The sequence below is a fragment of the Aricia agestis genome, chromosome 4, assembly GCF_905147365.1.
Source record: "Aricia agestis chromosome 4, ilAriAges1.1, whole genome shotgun sequence".
NCBI classification, from domain to species: Eukaryota; Metazoa; Arthropoda; class Insecta; order Lepidoptera; family Lycaenidae; genus Aricia; species Aricia agestis.
Window position 1 is genome coordinate 13,757,398 of NC_056409.1, and position 18,638 is coordinate 13,776,035.

The 18,638-nt window shown below is 35.0% G+C and overlaps 1 protein-coding gene across 6 annotated transcripts in view; it reads right to left on the reverse strand.

Annotated features, from left to right (window-relative positions):
* The window catches only part of LOC121725857 (protein doublesex), a 167,093-nt gene that overhangs the window by 143,300 nt on the left and 5,155 nt on the right, over positions 1 to 18,638 (reverse strand). Inside the window, exon 1 of one of the 6 annotated variants that reach the window (XR_006035450.1) lies at positions 17,115 to 17,744. The exons of 1 other annotated variant lie outside the window; for it this stretch is intronic. Coding sequence is in view for 4 of the 5 variants with exons in the window: in XM_042112991.1 (XP_041968925.1) it covers positions 17,115 to 17,616 (502 nt within the window). In the remaining variant the exon portion in view is untranslated. Of the gene's footprint in view, positions 1 to 17,114; positions 17,748 to 18,638 lie in introns of those variants that run through there. 4 more of the 6 variants (XM_042112991.1, XM_042112993.1, XM_042112996.1 and 1 more) reach the window with 4 other exon arrangements.

The window sequence follows — 18,638 nt, forward strand, 5'->3', positions numbered from 1 at the left end:
GAAATTAATTTTTTTTATTCGTACCCCCGTTTTATTGGGCTAGGCGGGTAAGACGATAAAATATTTATTTACAGTACGCCCCAGTCGCATTTCAAACGGACAGGTCGCAAAGTTAACTAGAGGTATTAAACGGCATGTTATTATCGTAAACGTACTCCATAGAAAGCGGTGAGACCCACGAGTCTTAAGTTTTATGCATCAGCATAAAAATATTTTTATTTTTGTAAAAATATAATCCTGCCAAATATATAGAGCAATGCATCGAAACAATTTTGCAACTTTACCGATTTCGAAGACAGTTTTTTTTCAATTTCCTAGATTTTCACAAAGAATCTAGACTCAATAAAACTCATTAAAACGGAAACAGCAGGCTTGTACAAATGTCAAATCTTTTGATTTTGTGGCTTGTTTTTTTTATATCAATGTATGATTTGACTAGCTAAATATCCATTCGTGATTCAGTAACTATAATGAGAAATACAATCACTATTAAGTATTAATTACTTAGTATTAACTGTGTTGCATTATTCATTGCAAATCACGAACTAGATCTTATACACGGCGCTTAAAATATAGTATTAAATATAATATTAATTAATGTAATGTACAATAAAGAGTCCAATTAATAATAATAATGATAAATTAAGAGCCTATATGACCCTAACTTGACTACATACTTTAACCTAGATCTCAAAATCTGTAAGGTCTAGAAAACTGATTTTTTGACACAAGTAACTTCAGTTCATAAAGATTAAATGCTCAAGACGAAAACACGATTACTCAAAAAATGCTCGATAGTTTCTTTTTTACAAAAAACCTTGTTTTAGACACATTTTTGCTTGGATCTTCGAAGTTTGCTGTCTTTTCTTTAATATTTTTTAATATCTAAAAAGGTATAGATAAAACCTAAATTTGCTCAAAACACTTTTTTCATAATCATTATAGTTCGTCTTTTATTCAAGTAAAACTAACTCGGCGATGATTCCGCGCCGTCCTTTTTCACCTGGCATATGAAAGACGGGCGTGAGTGTGAAGAGAGAAGGACGATGTTTGATTTTTAGAGTCAGGTGAGCACTTAATGAATAATACACTTTTATTAACTCATTAATTTCCTCTCTTTACTCACAGCGAGGTGTCATACCGAAGCGTCCAAAGTCTATTCAGTCTTCTACATAGTTCCGATACGAACCGGTCTCAAGAACAGCAAAAACGCCGCGTCGGGTACCGGGTATCTGGTTACAAATTCCGAGAGGAACATCACGGCCCCACTCATACAGAAATTATTTTTAACTGATATTATGCGAAACTTCCCAACAAATCAGTGCTCAGTTTTCTTCCCAAGAAATCAGTTTTTTAACGTAACTAGGCTAATCCATACTTCACTTGAGGTCTGTTCACATTGCGAAGCAACGCGGCGCGATGCGATAAATTTTTAAATAAGTAATTCAAACCTGAACTCAAGTTACTACACAAGACGATACACATGATTAGTCGTGGAGCTACTAGAATTGGGTTGCCAATTCTGAATGGTTCATTTGAAAATATCAATTGCCTAAGCTACATAATATTATTGGGTGATTACTTTAGTACACACAGAAAAATATTTTATTATTTTAAAATATTTGCACTAAATATTTGATATTATATAAAACTGCTAATTAAAATACTGACTATGACTATTTAAACTGAAGAAGAAACATTCAAGTACATGATATATTATTATTTAGTATTTAACAAAGATACCGAATAATTTATATAATTCGGTATTTTCGTACTTTAAATAAAAGTTAAAGATGTTCCGATCGTGACTTTGGCCGACTAGTCGGCCAAGCCGATCATGGTTTTCGATGTTTCCGTAACGCTTCGTTTACTGCTGATTCGCGGGTTAAAGTCGCATACGCCGCCTGCAAACGTGTCGGATCGTGTTTTGGTTATGGTTTTCATGATATATTTTTACTGTATATCATGTGTGACATGCAATCTTGCTTTAATAATTTCCTAATTTGTTAATACAAATTAGAATTAATTGTTATTAATTATTTTTATAAATGTTTATTGAAGAAGTTATTATGTTGTTCTGTTTGATATATATTATAATATAAGATAAAAAATTTATTTAAGGCCCAGTAGTCCCTAAAATAAGCAGGTCGATGTCTGTCAGTACGATTTTTTTTTTTTGTATGAAATAAGGGGGCAAACGAGCAAACGGGTCACCTGATGGAAAGCAACTTCCGTCGCCCATGGACACTCGCAGCATCAGAAGAGCTGCATGTGCGTTGCCGGCCTTTTAAGAGGGAATAGGGTAATAGGGGAGGATAGGGAAGGGAAGGGAATAGGGTAGGTGATTGGGCCTCCGATAAACTCACTCACTCGGCGAAACACAGCGCAAGCGCTGTTTCACGCCGGTTTTCTGTGAGAACGTGGTATTTATCCGGTCGAGCAGGCTCATTCGTGCCGAAGCATAGCTCTCCCACGTATAAACATCTCTCGCACGTATATATCGACGTAAAGGACATTAAAATAACATTCATATCAGCGCGCCTTGTGCAGTGGCTGTTACGCGCTCGCCGCGTTCCTTGATAATAGGAAATAGGAGAAAAAACCTTTTGTTTTAAGTATTACACAAATCAAATATATCAAATCGTTTAGGTAAGGTTACGACAAATGTACTACATTTTTCGTTTTTACTAGAAAATGTGTAATTTAGCCATAAAATGATTTAATTATGAAAAACAGCTTTATAACAGTCATCTTTGGGATATTTTTTTTATCGAGCAGAATTTTTTAAATTGTGTACTTTCACTGTGTACTCAATTTTAAAACGGTACTTTTTTATACTTGATTAATGACATTTTCTTTATAAAAACATTATTTAAAAACTCATTTTAGGTAGTTGCAACAACCACAGCGCCTTAATAAATGTCAAAGATTACAATTTACTTTCATTATAAAATACTCAAGATTTTTCTTAAATGTAATTACAATTATAGTAAAATAATAAAAAGCCGGATAGTCGGCGCTCTTTTCTGACTATTCGCCGACTAGGAAAGTCGGCTTTACCGACTAGCCGGCGACTATTCGGCACATCTCCATTAAAAATATTTTTAAAAAGTGGCTGTGACATACAGACGGGCAGACAGACAGACAGACATGACGAATCTCAAAATACCGAAATTGTTAAATAATAATATTATAATTAAATAGATTTCAACGCGTCTTTGCTACGCGCTCGTAGCACCCTCTACGAGATATTTTTGTAGTTTAGTCATTTTGAAATTTTTTAATTGTCATAACTCATAACCAAGTCATAACTATAATATGCTCGCTTAGAAATAAACCTTCAATAAAGTTTAATACGAAAATCAATGTTTCATAATATTTTGTATTAGTTTGGTATCTCCATATCAAATTTTATTAACATCGGTTATTCTGTTTAAGAGTAAAGGCAACACTGACAGACTATCGCATAAACTCCGCATTTTTTGGTAACTACATTTTCCGAATGTAAAAATATAGTAACCAAGAAATGTGGAATGAATGCAGAAAGTGCAAGTGCAATATCTTCCTGTTCTAATTAAAACGAATCTCCCCAAACAAGTGAAGCAAGCAATGTCCGAGTTCCGACAATGATACCTCGTGTGTGGCCACGAGACGGGCGAATCAGAGATTCATTTATCCATTTAATTTTGAATCTATCTCATAATATTAAAAATGCCTACATTGCACACATTGTGTATATAAACAAACATCAAGCAACAAGCAAGTTTTGGGTATCAAAACACTTGTTATAGGTATGTATCAGATGGGAACAATGTACAACTAACATCTATATCCCCAAAGTGAGGTTATTCGACACTATCTTTTATTATGTCTGTCTAAGACAAATATGTAGGTAATCATCTTTAAGCTGAAGTAATAATTCAGAATTTGTTTGATTATTACAGTTTTATTACTATGAATTAGCCTGACATAACAGCTCTTTCTATTTTTGTGTTTTTCAGAAGAAAAAATAAAAAGAATAAAAGAGCTCCATACAACTAAAAAGAAGAAAAGAAGTAATTAATAAAGTAATATAGACAATACTACAACTATATAAAACTCTGAGTTTAAAAACTCTATAAGAAATAAATACATAGATCAACTATTATCTTTAACCAAATAGCGCGATTATCATGTTACAATCAGTTGATATTTTACAATCTCACTGTTACTATTATAATCTGAATCTGTATTTTTTTTTTTTTACATGCACACAATATTATGTAGGAATTTCAGTTGCTTCAATGCCATTATGTACCAAGAAGCGACCTTGCCGCTAGAACTATTGCTCCTTTGTCTACAGTCTACACATCAAACTTAAATCATTAAATTAGGGTTGTCTCTAGTTCCTGTAAATTTTTATTAGCATCTGTAAAATTTGCGTATGTTTAACAACTCTATCGTGGGTATCGCAGACACAATAGATTTTCAATTGTTATGCAGCAGTAATAAATTACTTACCACAGTGTCGTTAAAAAAATGAGTATTTTCTTTTAATTCAGTTTGAAACGTATTTTATGTAATATGGTTTATGCAGGATGATGATTGATGATACATATTATTTAGAAAAAATAATAGTTACTAGCCAAAAGCCGAGCTTTGTGAGGACTCGCGTCGTCACACTTTGGCTGACTGATAATAATTGATACATATAAATAAAAATAACTATGTTAAGACACAAATCAATAGGCGTGATAGTTTTTCCGTAAAGTGTACCACAAAATGTAAAGGTGGTGTATACTAGGGATCGATTCGCTCGCCATGATTAAAAAACGTTAAAAAGATATTAAAGTTTATAATGTTTACAATTCTACTTAATTCCAGATATTTCTGTAATAGATAGTTTGTCATTTGTCAAAGAGGCACTTAGTCAAATTGAAATATAGCTGGAAGTAATATTTAAAAAAACATAAAGTTTCTATTCTTTAGCGAAACTCCAGAAATATCACAATTAAATTGTCACTTAGTTTTTGGCAACCCTGACGAAAGTAGCGAAATTCGGATGCATCGCGAGAGGAGTCGTAAACCTAGGAGCATCAAATATTTATCTATTGTAAAGTTTATGGCACCAATACAATGCCATCCGAAAAGAGGACCTATTGAATTTGGACATAGATCATAAAATCCTTTAAGAACATTTCAAACAAAGAATGTCCTCCGATATAATTAACTACTATTAAAACAAATTAAATGCGAAAGTGCATTCCTACAATAACGTCGGTCGCATAATACGGAACATCAAAAGGTTTTTTATGCAATGGACCTCAAACTATTTTTTTATAGTATTTTTGTGTCCTGGACTTTTATCTTCACAGACAGATTTTTATCTTCCGTACATCTATACGTTTTGATTCAATTAAATCTAAATGTCAATGAAACTTTTTGTGACAGATGTGCTTGAAAATATCTCGCGTTTTAATCGTATACTTCGATCACATTTAACATTTTTGTTTCCAGGCAACATCCAGTAACTTTTATGTTTAAAGTTTTAAACGACGGCGAAGCCAAAAGGAAGGGTAGTGGTGGCAGTCTATATTATATTATGTAAGCATCGTAGTGGCTAAACAACTGGTCTGATTTCAACAAATGAGGTATCAAGAGATTACTTCTCTTTACGAACTATATATTAGTACATTTTTAGGGTTCCGTAGCCAAATGGCAAAAAACGCCCATATAGATTCGTCGTGTCTGTCTGTCTGTCCGTCCGTATGTCACAGCCACTTTTCTCCGAAACTATAAGAGCTGTACTATTGAAACTTGGTTAGTAGATGTAGTCTGTGAACCGCTTTAAGATTTTGACATAAAAATGGAAAAATTATTAAAAATTTTAGGGGACACCATAGATACAACTGAAACAAAAAAAAATTCATCTAACCTATGCGTGTGGGGTATCTATGGATAGCTATGGATATGTCTTCAAAAGTCATACTGAGGTTTGTAGTATTATTTTTTCTAACCTGAATAGTTTACGAGAGAGACTCTTCCAAAGTGGTAAAACGTGTGTCCCCCCCTCTAACTTCTAAAGTAGGGGCATGATAAGTCTAAAAAAATACATTTGCGCGTAAACAACTCACTCGATGTACTATACCGGGAACAACTATAAACTAAAGTCCACGCGGACGAAGTCGCGGACAACAGCTAGTATGAAAATAAATCAAAAATCTCTTAATTTCATAAAAATAAACCTTATTGCTGCTGCGGAACCCTTCATGGGCGAGTCCAATTCGCACTTGGCCGGTTTTTTTTTATTTTATTTTGTATTATAACATAGTCGCGTTACAGTTTTTTTTTTAACTAATTACTTTTTCTTTTAACTATTAGCACTATATTATTTGTCAAAACTAACCCTGTTTGAGATTGTAAATGAACAAAAGGGAGCATAGTAGTACGAGTAAGAAGCAGTGTTCTGTGTGATTCACATCCAGAAACGTTTCTATCACAAACTTACCTCGTTCCGTTCATTTTACGATCACTCCCAGACTTCGGGAAAAATCTGATCTTGTTAGATTTTGGCAGTATTTCCGGCTAAAGCTTGCTATTACAAGTACATATTTAATTTTTTTTAAAGCGTTTTCACTTAAGCACGAAATTATTATTTTGCAAAGTTTTGGAAAATTTAATTAGAACATGAAGTTTTGTGACCCCGTCAAGATCTTTAGAGCAGGACCACGAGAAAAAACAATGAGCTATAACCTATGTCCTTAAGAGGGCGACTAACCCAAAAAATCAAACATCGTCCTTCTCTCTTCACACTCACGCCCGTCTTTCATATGCCAGGTGAAAAAGGACGACGCGGATTCATTGCCAAATTAGTTTTTTCTCAATAACTCGATAAATATACAACATTTTAAAAATCCGCTAGGTCGATCTCTCAATGATAGAATTTTATACAATGTGTTAAAATATTAACTTAGTTCAATGCACGGTTATGGCAATAAATGAAACATTCGTGAAAATTAGATGCATCTTTGTGATTTTTTTCTATCGAGAAAATTTTAAGATATCGTGTTTTTGCTCAGACCGAATTCTCGGAAATATAATGTAGTATCTAAGTTTAGAAAATGAAACAATTCGGGGCTTATTTTCAAGTGTAAAAATGAATTATAAAATCGACACTTTGGGGTTAGTCGCCCCCTTAAAGTGTTTTATGTCCTATTGCAAAGAAAATAGAGTCCGTTTTGAGGACATTAGTCTCGGAAGAACAAAGCCGCAGCGACCACATCGTAATTTGACCCTGGACCCCAACCATTATATTCATAGATGTGCCCGCCTTCCTTTAGGTATTTTATTACTCTTGCCCTCTCTTTCACCCCCGTAGAGCTATCGCATGTACCACCCCTTAGAATGAAGTTAATGCGGTCTTAAGGATAGAGCGAGATAGTAATATAATGCAGTTATCACGTTACATAGAGCCACGGTTGGCCGTCATTTTCCGTCATCCGTGGATGACGGGAATCGTCAACCATTTTGTTTATATTAACACACAATACTATTGTTAATTGTAGGCATAAGAGATAATTAATTCAATTTCTATAACTGAGATTGTGCTAATTAACAATTCTAAGTTATGCTGTGTACGATTTCAAAACATAAATTTCGCAAGTCTTAACACATTTTCTATAAAAACAATATTCTTAAATAAGAGTAACTTGATATGAAAAGTTTTGTAAAATTGATTAGATGCATTGACGTATTAGATGCTATGTAACGTAACCAACTACCACGGTAAAGATAGGCAGGCAAAATCTAAACTAAATAAGAAATATGTATGTTAAAAAATAATTTAATTCAATCGTCTATTCCTGGTTTCGCATCTATAAAATTTTTGAATTGAAACACAAACAAAACAAAAATTTTGTTGTTGTCCAGTAATAAGTGGGTATATTAAAAAAAACAGTATGAAATAAGTAAACTCGACTGATTGTGAAAATTGCGACTCTCAATTATGAAAACTTAGCAGCTGTCACAAACATGTATTAAGACATTCATGTTTCAGGAAAATGCAAAAATAAAATGTGTTTCAAATTGGTCTGGCGTCGGTCGTGCGCTGCGGGGCCGCCCGTAGCTACAGACAGATGGTCAATAGTTTACAAACGGCATATTTCAAGATTTTGCACGCCATCGCACTGAAGGTACTCACTGCTTGGGTACTTAATATAATATGTCAGATGGCGGACCTACGTTATTTGGTCGGGTTATGTTAAGGCTAGTCAACAGATCATAACCATATAACGTAGCTTAGGTTCGATGGTATTTAAACAACAAAAACGTTTCAAAATCAATTGTCTAGTTGTGCCAGTGTCACTGTTACAATCAAGACGCATCTGATACCTATAAACTCTCCAGCTTACAAACGGCAAGCAGTCGAGATCCATAAGCGTTTCAAAGACTGTAGTATACAAATAATCGGCCAAGTGCCGGTCGGACTCGCGCCATTATAGAGTTCCGTACCATTATAGAGCAAAATTAAGCCAAAAATTGTGTTTTATGTATGTGAACCCCCCTTAAATATTAAAGTACACATATTATTAAGGACTTTGAGAAAAAATCAAGTACTCACCTGTTGCTATTATTGATATAGAGCAAAAAAGGTAAAAAAATCACGTCTGGTGTATTGGAGCCCCCTTAAATATTAATTTTATTTTGTTTTTAATATTTGTTGTTATAGCGGCAATAGATATACATAATTTGTGAAAATTTCAGAATTCTAGCTAAAGCGGTTCTTGAGTTACAGCCTGGAGACAGACAGACCGACATCGAAGTCTCAGTAATAGGGTCCCGTTTTTACCCTTTGGGTACGAAACCCTAAAAACCTAACAATCATTTTGAACAGTCGAATAAAAGGTATTGAGAATTTTCAAATCTAAATTGCTTCAATCGTGACATAATCTATACACTGTACAGCACAAAACAAAAAAATACGAATAGCCTTTTGAATGCCATAAAATAGAGTTGTTTCTTTAGCTAATATAAACAAAAATAAGATATGACAATCGGCTTTGATTGTGGCCAAATTCGAGTTTTCGGTTGGGCACTATTAATCACACAATAGAGATCGCCCAATGGTCGAAATTCGGCCTCAAATAAAAAATTAAATTATAAGTTTTAAATTTCAACGCTTTTCTATTGATATTCTTTTATTAAAATATTGACTTTATTAATTCTTAGACGTTATTCCTGCGACAGGCTCACATTAATAAAATCATATGATGACAGACTGGCCGTGTAATAATTGTCTAATGCAGTAAGTATTTAAGATTCAATAAAAAAACTAAATCTATTTTCAATTTAATTTCGGTAACATACTTCAACCATAAATAAAAGAGTAGGTACAATTCGTGTGTACCTATAGGCCAGTGGTTCCCAAACTTATTTTGTCTACTGCCCACTTTGAGAACAAATTATGTTTTAGCGCCCCCCATTGTTTCAATTTAAAATGCATCCGGCTTAAATCACCCCCCAAGCCTCTACACATTCTCCCTTTTTTTGAGTCTCACACAGACCCCTTTAGACCTTCAGCGCCCACAAGGAGGAGTTATCGGCCAAGCTTTGGAAAAGGCTGGTATAGGCTTGTCAAACAAAATCTCCTAGTGCGTGTTGTAGTATGTAATGGTTTATTTGTTAAAAAAAATATATGATGAAAGCATAATTTCAAAACAATATTAGCTCGATGCACTCCTTTACCATATAAACTATAACTGTGCAAAATTTCATTCACCTACGTTTCCGCATTTTTCGTCAAAAGGGATCCAAAGTTTTTAGCTCGCGTGTGGCTCGCGTATCAATATAATATATAGATAACTAGATGACGCCCGCAGCTCCGTTGCGCCAAAACTCGTTTATCGCGGCGGAACCGTACATTTTTGCGGGATAAAAAGTATCCTATGTCCTTTCCCGAGACTCAAAGTATCTCCATGCCAAATTTCAGCAAAATCGATCCAGCGGTTTGGGCGTGAAGAGGTAACAGACAGACAGACAGACACACTTTCGCATATATAATATTAGTATGGATGAAGGCCTACTTCCCTGTTGTATCTGGGGGCACGGCAGTGCCCCCGCCAAGTCGAGCAAAAAAGCGGCATGGCCGTACCATACTTTTCTCGAACCAATTCAGGCTCTTTTGGACCCCCTATAACTTCATTGTGGATAAACCAACAAGACTGAATTTTCAATTACTAAGCAAGCATTGTATAAACATGGTATATTTAAAATTTTATTCAATTTGCACCAGTAGTTTAGGGTCTGTAACTTGTTAAGGTTTATTAATTTTGTCACTGACTGACTGACTGACTGACTGACTGACCGATCACCAAAAGTCTAAGGCACTTCTAGCAGACATATAACCTTCAAATTTAGAATATAATTAGTGTTTAATGTCTTAATCAAGGGAAAATTCAAATATTTCAAAATTTCTGTCTAGTTTTCCAGATACACTAACTTCGTAAATAACTTTGGAATCCTATATAAATGTATAGGATTACAAAGTTACATTTGCGGTTAATGAATCATTGTACCCGTACCATCAATATCTCCGGTTCATCGTCAGTAGAGAGATATCTAGCTAGTGTTTAGTGTCTTAATTAAAGGAAAACCTAATAAACATTTCATAATTGCTGTCCAGTTTTCTTCTTCTTTCTCTAACTTCGTGAATAACTTTGTAATCCCATATACATGTATGTTGTATAAGATTACAAAGTTATATTAATTGCAATTTATGAATCATTGTACCGGTACCATCGATATTTCCGTACGTACATTCGAAAGAGTAATAGTTGTAAATAGGTATCTATATACATATAATATGAAGCACTAGCTTTTGCCTGCGGCTTCGTTCGCGTGGAATTCAAAAATCGCGTAAAATACGAATATTCTCGTAAACATCCTTTGGAAACCTGACGTTTTTCCAAGACCAAAAGTAGCCTATGTTTGTAGCCTATGTTACTCTTCATCCTTTCAACTAAGTCTACGTCAAAAATGAAGTCGATTGGTTGCTTCGCTAGGCCGTGAAGGAAGGACAATCAAACAAACAAACACACTTTCGCATTTATAATAATAATATTATATTAGTATGGATATTGGATAGTCATGAAAGGCAAGTAGTACTTATAGTAATACTGTATACATAATGAATAGATTATTATTAATTGTTAGCTTTATTTGTTTCTTATAAAAGTCGTTATTGATATTTATAGTAGTAAAAGGTACCAAAAGGGAGAAAAGTAGGACTCTACAAAAAGAAGTGAGATCCCATCAAAAACATCCTGTAAAATAACCAAGTCTCGCAACTCAGTTTTTATACCGTAAAAATTTATGAGATCCATGCTATACCAAGTCGGTTAATTTATTCAGTCCCTACCTAGGGGACCTTCTGTCTCAAGTTATAACGTAAGTTATTATCATATCAATATTAAAATCTTTTACGTTTTAAATAAATAGATCGACTTGGACATCGCATGAAAACACAATCTTACAATTTATACATATTAATTAGATTGTTTAGTCTATTGCGCTCCATGCGATTGATGCAGGCCCGTAGTGCTGTGTGATACTAGTGTATAGTGTCCTACTAAACAATTTTCCAATGTTCAAGCGATGTCCAAGTTGATCTATTATTTAAAACATAAAAGATTTTTAATATTGATATGATAATAACTTACGTAATAACTTGAGATAGAGGGTCCCCTAGGTAGGGACTGAATTAATTAACTGACTTGGTATAGCATGGATCTCATAAATTTTTACGGTATAAAAACTGAGTTTCGAGACTTGGTTTTTTTACAGGATTTTTTTTGATGGGATACATATTATGTTAAATAATAATATAATAAAATACTAGCTGTCCCGGCAAACGTTTCTTTGCCATATATAGTACCTAGTTCGCCCGTATTATTTTATTGAAGTGACTAAATAAGCATGTCACCATGGCAACGTCCATCGCTATCCCGTCGCACAATGGTCGCCGTCAGTCTCGAGTTGTAATAATTTACTATTATTTATTCAACAAATGCACTTAACAATATAAAAAGTACCCAGTAGCTGATTCTCAGACCCACTGAATATGCATATAAAAATTGGTTAAAATCAGTAAAGCCGTTTCGGAGGAGTACGCGGCCTAACATTGTGACAAGAGAATTTTATGTATAAGATTTTGATGAAGGTGAACAACTTCGTAAGATAACGGCTAATACTTGATTGAATAAATAAGTTGTATTGTTGATTTACACTCATATAAAGAGGAAAGTATTTGAAGAATTTTTGTGAACGCATACAATTGATTTTAATAAAATTTTGCGTAGACCAAAAGAAAGGGCATAGAATTGTACATTCATCTTTGAGAAGTCGTAAACATCTACTCTACTTACTAATTCAAAAAGATTACAGTTATAATATATTGTATTTATTGTCTGTCTGGTCTACTAGTAAACCTCTTAAACCGCTATTGTCATGCGAGTATTTAAATCAAAGTACTTATTTCAAACACTAGACCTTCACACCTTTGCAAAAGACAGTCGAACTCATAAACAAATTCGCGAAATTGGTCCAATGACATAGAGTTCAAGCGGCTAGGCGACAAGATAACGATATGCTGAGCTGATATCAGTGTCAATGGAGGTGATAGATAACGCGTGCATACAGTATACAGTGAAACGAATTGCAATAATTATATTATCTGACGCCCGATTATCATAAATTAAGCGGTCTCTACTTATTGGTCTATGATAGAACAAAGCAAGAGATTAGGAACATAAACGCAGTCGATTGTGAATGCTATAGAGCTTCGCAATCATGATTGAGACCATGATGGAAATGAATCACGGTATAAATATATTATGGTATAAGAGAGGAGTAATTTGCAACTGAACGTAAATCGAGGATAAGAAAATACTAAATAGTAAGACTCTCAGTTAATTGGTATACTCTGCAACTTAATTTAGAATGTACACCGTATAGCCTAATATAATCAAATACAAAATCAAAGGTTTAAAACTATAACCCGAGATACGAATCTAGCTATCAATGAAATCAAAGTAAAAGACAAAAACAAAACACAAATACTACTGCCTAAATCATGACCTACCTTTCCTCGCGGCAATATTATCGTGATGAAAGGTCATGATTTAGGCAGTGAATAGATAACATTATCTATATAATAAATACATAGATAATATTGTTGTATTTCATCGTATTTATCGTATTTTAAAAACGCGCCTAATCAGTTGACAATTTTTTTTAAATAATTTAACATATCATAAATAAAATATATTTACTATACTGTACTCGGTGAAACATGGCGGTAGCGGTCATTGACTCCCTGTCAAAAACTTGTCATTTTCTATATAAACCGCGATTGACAATTGTTTCGCCGCGTACAGTAAAATTATTTTTTATCGCAGTGTCTGTAATACTAACTGTAATCAAAGTAACTGTCATTTCATCACCTGAAGCAGAATAAATACCGTCAAGAAATCTGAATCTGAATTCTAGACCCTAAGGGCTTGTTTCACCACTTCCTGATAAGGCTATCCACCAATTAACTTGACAGATCAAGTATGGAGAATCTGTCAAAAAAGTTGTGAACAGCCTATTAGGCACTTTATCAGAAAGTGGTGAAAGAGGTCCTAAATATAATACAAAGTTTTGAGATCTCAAAAACTATGTAACTCAAGGAAAAACTTATCGGTAATTATGTACTTATCGATGCGATGACTGTAGTTAATAGTGATGCTCTATTAATTTATATCATTTAAACTAAAAATATGACCTGGTTACCTTCGAAATAAAGGCGTGAAATGCAAAATATTATAAAAAATTAATCTGCAAGATATGCTCTATCTATATTTATACACATTACTATAATCATTTTTAAGAAAAAAATATTAAGCTAATGGGAATGTATGGTTCCCACGTTATTTAAAGTCACGAAGGAGCGAAAAAGATTTTTTTCTATATTGGTTAGGTTAGTTTACCACCTTTTCGAAAACAGACGGCGAGAACTCGCACGGGGCCACTTTTTAGCAAAAAGATGAGAAAATAGTTTGGTAACCATCTAGATTCTAGTTAATAAGCTGTTTATCAATGCAGAGGCAGACTGTTTATCTGTACGCTTTAGCTGGAACAATTAAAGACACCGTCCGGATGCTGAAGCCTAAATATAATTTGATACTCAACATTGTTAACTCGTAAGGTCAGCTGGACTACTACATCATATATACTAATATTATAAATGCGAAAGTGTGTCTGTCTGTCTGTCTGTCTGTTACCTCTTCACGCTTAAACCGCTGAACCGATTTTGCTGAAATTTGGCATGGAGATACATGGAGTCCCGGGAAAGGACATAGGATAGTTTCTATCCCAGAAAATGTACGGTTCCTGCGCGATAAACAAATTTTGGCGCAACGGAGTTGCGGGCGTCCTCTAGTAACTCATAAGTCTGTACCTGTATTAAGTAGAACAAACAAGAATTATTTTAATATAGTTAGAAATGAAGTTTCCGAAGTTTTTTTTTTTACTTAATTGAAAAAGACAAGTTATTATTGAAGGCAGGTTTTTTTAATTTTTTTATTATGTAATTTGGGGCCGTCTATGGGCTGTTCGCCCATATCCTTTTTTTGCTATCTTTGTATATAGGTTTTTCGCTCCAAGGATAATTGAAATAATATTATTACTTAATTGTAATTGAAGTCCATCACGCCATAGACTTTTTTTTTAAATATTTTAAAGAACAGATAGAATATAATATAAACATATATGTGTAATAACAATATATATAATATTTTTTGTTTTATAAATTGCATAATAAATAATAATGTTTTGAGCGGTGTGGTGCGGCCAGTAGATCCGACATTTTTAGAATCTTGACATTTTTAGAAAATTGATGGCAGGTTGCTTTTCAGGGTTCCGTACTCAAACGATAAAAACGGGACCCTGTTACACTTTACTGTCTCTCCGTCAGTCCGTCACAAGTAGACAATATTTTGCCTATTTTTCTCTGTAATGAAACGGAACCCTTCGTGCGTTTACCCGACTAGCACTTGGCCGTTTTTTGAATATTTTTTCACCTAGCTAAACCTCCGCTAAAAACCGCTAGTTATTATGTGCCTTAACCTAGTTCAAAATCTGAATATTATAATATTATATAATGTGTCTACAAACAACAACGAACTTTAGATCCCGTCACGCACGCCCAATCAATCACATTCACGTTATACATACTAAAAAGTCACATCAATTTAGACTCGTGGCTTCTTGATTGTGTTACTAGGTAACCTATATCAATTCAGGTCAATAGGAACACGTTGTCTTCGGATTCAGACTCGATATAAATAGTTTGTAAGAATAAAACGTAAGTAAATATTATTTAAAGGGCTTCCACACCGATTTCGGTGACTGGCCACTGGGCAGTACAGGCAGCACAAGCCAGTCACCAAGGAGTATTTAATTTTATTTTAAATTTGATTTTTATAGTGCCCAAGTGTGTGCACTGTACATAAGAGTCGCTCTTTCTTCACAATCCTAGTGACACCGCTAATCCATCTACGACTGATCTCTCACTGGACTGGTGAGAGATCAGTGGCAGGACCAACTTTTTACAAGCCATCCCACGCGTGGATCTTTTTCTAGTCAGACAATCAAGTTAAATATTATTCAAATTATATTAAGTCAGTAAATACTGTTAGTTGAATAGGTTATAGGCCCAGCAAATCGTGAGTCAAAGTAGTTAGTCAATCGTGGTCCCTTAGGGGTATCGTTAGAGAAAAAGGTTATTCTAAATTATTATACATGTGCCAACTGATTTGGACGCTGACACGTTTTTCCGACAGTTGAGTGGGGATAAACGTGTCAGCTAGAAGTGTTAATAAGTATAGAAGTAGAAAAAATGCTAACCTTAGTGCGTTTATCTTGAATTATACCTACTTACATAATTCAACCATTATGTTTCTACTATAATTGCCATTATTGAATTTAAATATTATCATATCATCGTTCCTTGCTTTAAACTAAGTAAAAAGAGAAATAATTATTTTTTATGTTATGAACATAAACTTTTGACCTGACTCTCCTTTTCTGACGGTCAAGTAGCAGTTGCATTCTGTAGTGGTCTTCAAATGACAACGGTCATTACTTTCCATGAGATTCTGTTTGCTCTTTGTTCCTGTTTCATATGAATAAGTAATGTTGCTAAAAAAATATATAATCCCTTAAAGCTTAATTTAAAGAAGTTATTAAAAAATAATAAACAATTTACATGCCTGGCAGGTCAGACAGACGCGGGCTAGTCCTTTGTAGTTTTTAAAATGTTTTTCCTCACCTATTCTTTTAAAATAAAAAAATAAATAAGGTAAAATTGTACCTTATGAAAGTAATATGTGTAATAACTTATTTTATGTTTTGCTAAAATGAGTATCAATTGTATTAACAGACCATGTGGTGGTCTACGTCCCAATTTATATCCCTCCTAACTTTTAAGTAAGCCGAGTAAAACTACCCAAAAATTTGAGTGATGATGATGATGATGATGATTGATTATTATCAACGATTATGTCATCAACTTATTATTAATTTATCGATCACATAAGGATTAAGTAATATTTTTGAAATGCAAAATTAACTAATAATAAAAAACCAGATTCGGCTTATCATTTTCATATCTATATTTATAGGAAGTTGGATAGAGTTATTTGTCTATTTTCATAAACAAACGAAATGTTTTAGTGTTAACTGTTAAATATGTTTTATATTTTTACAAGAACTTGATTGTGATAGGTCTGACGGGTGTAAACAGAATTAAATTATATAGAGAATGAGCTCCAGATGATCGCAAACATAAATGTAGACTTTTGTGATTTTGTAAATAGCATTTTATTGACTATAGATTACGCACTCAATGGAACTTAAAATCGTCTAATTGGGTGGAATCAACCAACAAACAATAGTTTAAAATAATTATTTGCGTTAAATAGGAACCACGCGGTGATTGATAAATTACTATAGTCAATTGAGAGCTCCACAGGAGTAGTTGTGTAACTAGATTCAAAACATTGTTTGTATCCTAATTCTACCAAAGCAGGCCTTACCGGGCTGCTGCGGCGGCGACACCGGCGTCATGACCGGCTGGGGAGGAGCCGAGGGCGGCTGGAGGGCATACGGCGAGACTCCCGGGGATTCCGGCACCGAGTCGCTCCTCGGCGAGCCCAGGGAGCGTGGCGGGGCGGGTATCACGGGACTCCTCGGTGACTTGACCACCGGCGGCTCGGGGCGCTCCAGTTCGACGCCGGGCTGGATACCGGTTTCCAGCGCAGCCCGCGCCCGAGCCTCGTCCTGCGCCTGGGCACGCCTCAATGCCGTCTGCAATGCCATCACCCGCTGCCGGTCCGCCGTGAGCCGACATTTCTCGCAGTTGCAGTAGCGATACTTGCAGTAGCGCTTGTGACCCTTTAGCTCTATTTTGAGGCGATGGTTCCGGCAGCGGGCGCAGTTGGGGGGGGCCCGCGGCACGCCGGAGCCGGAGGTGCCGGGCTCGGAGCGCTCCTCGCAGTCGTCGGGGGAGCGCCGCCGCCACGCGCCCATGGAGACCATGGTGCCTGGTGGGTTGTTGCCGGGAGTTTCGCGGTAGGAGCGGCGCGCGTCCGAACGCACATGCACTTCGGGGCGCCGTCTCGGTGCGACTGATTACCCCGCCGGCGGTGCACCGCCCCGCCCCGCGCGCCCCCGCCTCACCACTTCATTTCTCGCCGTGCACGATGCAACTATGCAATTCCGCGCTCTACATTATAATACTGGATGTGACATGCTTAGGAATAAGACCAGTACTTTAAAATATAATCCGGCTCTATGACTAATCCTCCTTTAAAGTACGCTAATGCCACGTTAGTGATAATTGCCAAAACAGTTGTAGCTTATTAAAAATATCAACCTAATGATCTAAGATCTATAGTAATTCAGTGTCAGTAGAGTTATGAATAGAACAATCAAATAACTGCACTCGACTTGTGTCTAGTTCATCGTAACTTTTTCTTGCTATGCTGTTATTGTATGGTAAATTCTACAGATATTTACATTAAATAATAATTATGTTCATGTAAAACCTAGCTTGATTGATTGGCTGATTGATAGAACTGTATACAAAACATATCTAAGTCATTTTTATGTGACTTGAACAGTTCATTTCTCGAGAAAATTAGTTAGCATAAAATCGCGTGACAAAATCATGAATAAAGAGTACAGATTATAAAAACCATAAATAAAAACTAGAAATGATAGTAAGTTCTATTATTATGTATGCATAGTTCAGAATCACAGACATGCAGACATTATTAATTACTATGTGCTGACTTTGCTTTAAAAATGAACACCTATTCAATATTTGGCCTTTTTTTAAAAAGAGCTTTCAAGTCATTGTAATTTTAAGTAAAAAATCATGAAAAACTCAATAAAACTTTTACCTCACAATAATAGCCAAGAATCGAATACCAGGACCCATAATATTTTGACTAAGATGCCTTTGAAGATAATTCATAATACTTTGTTACATTTTGTAGAGTAAGGCGAATAGTCAGAAGTTTGGCTCTACATAAGATAAGTAAGCCTCTGTTTTTCTT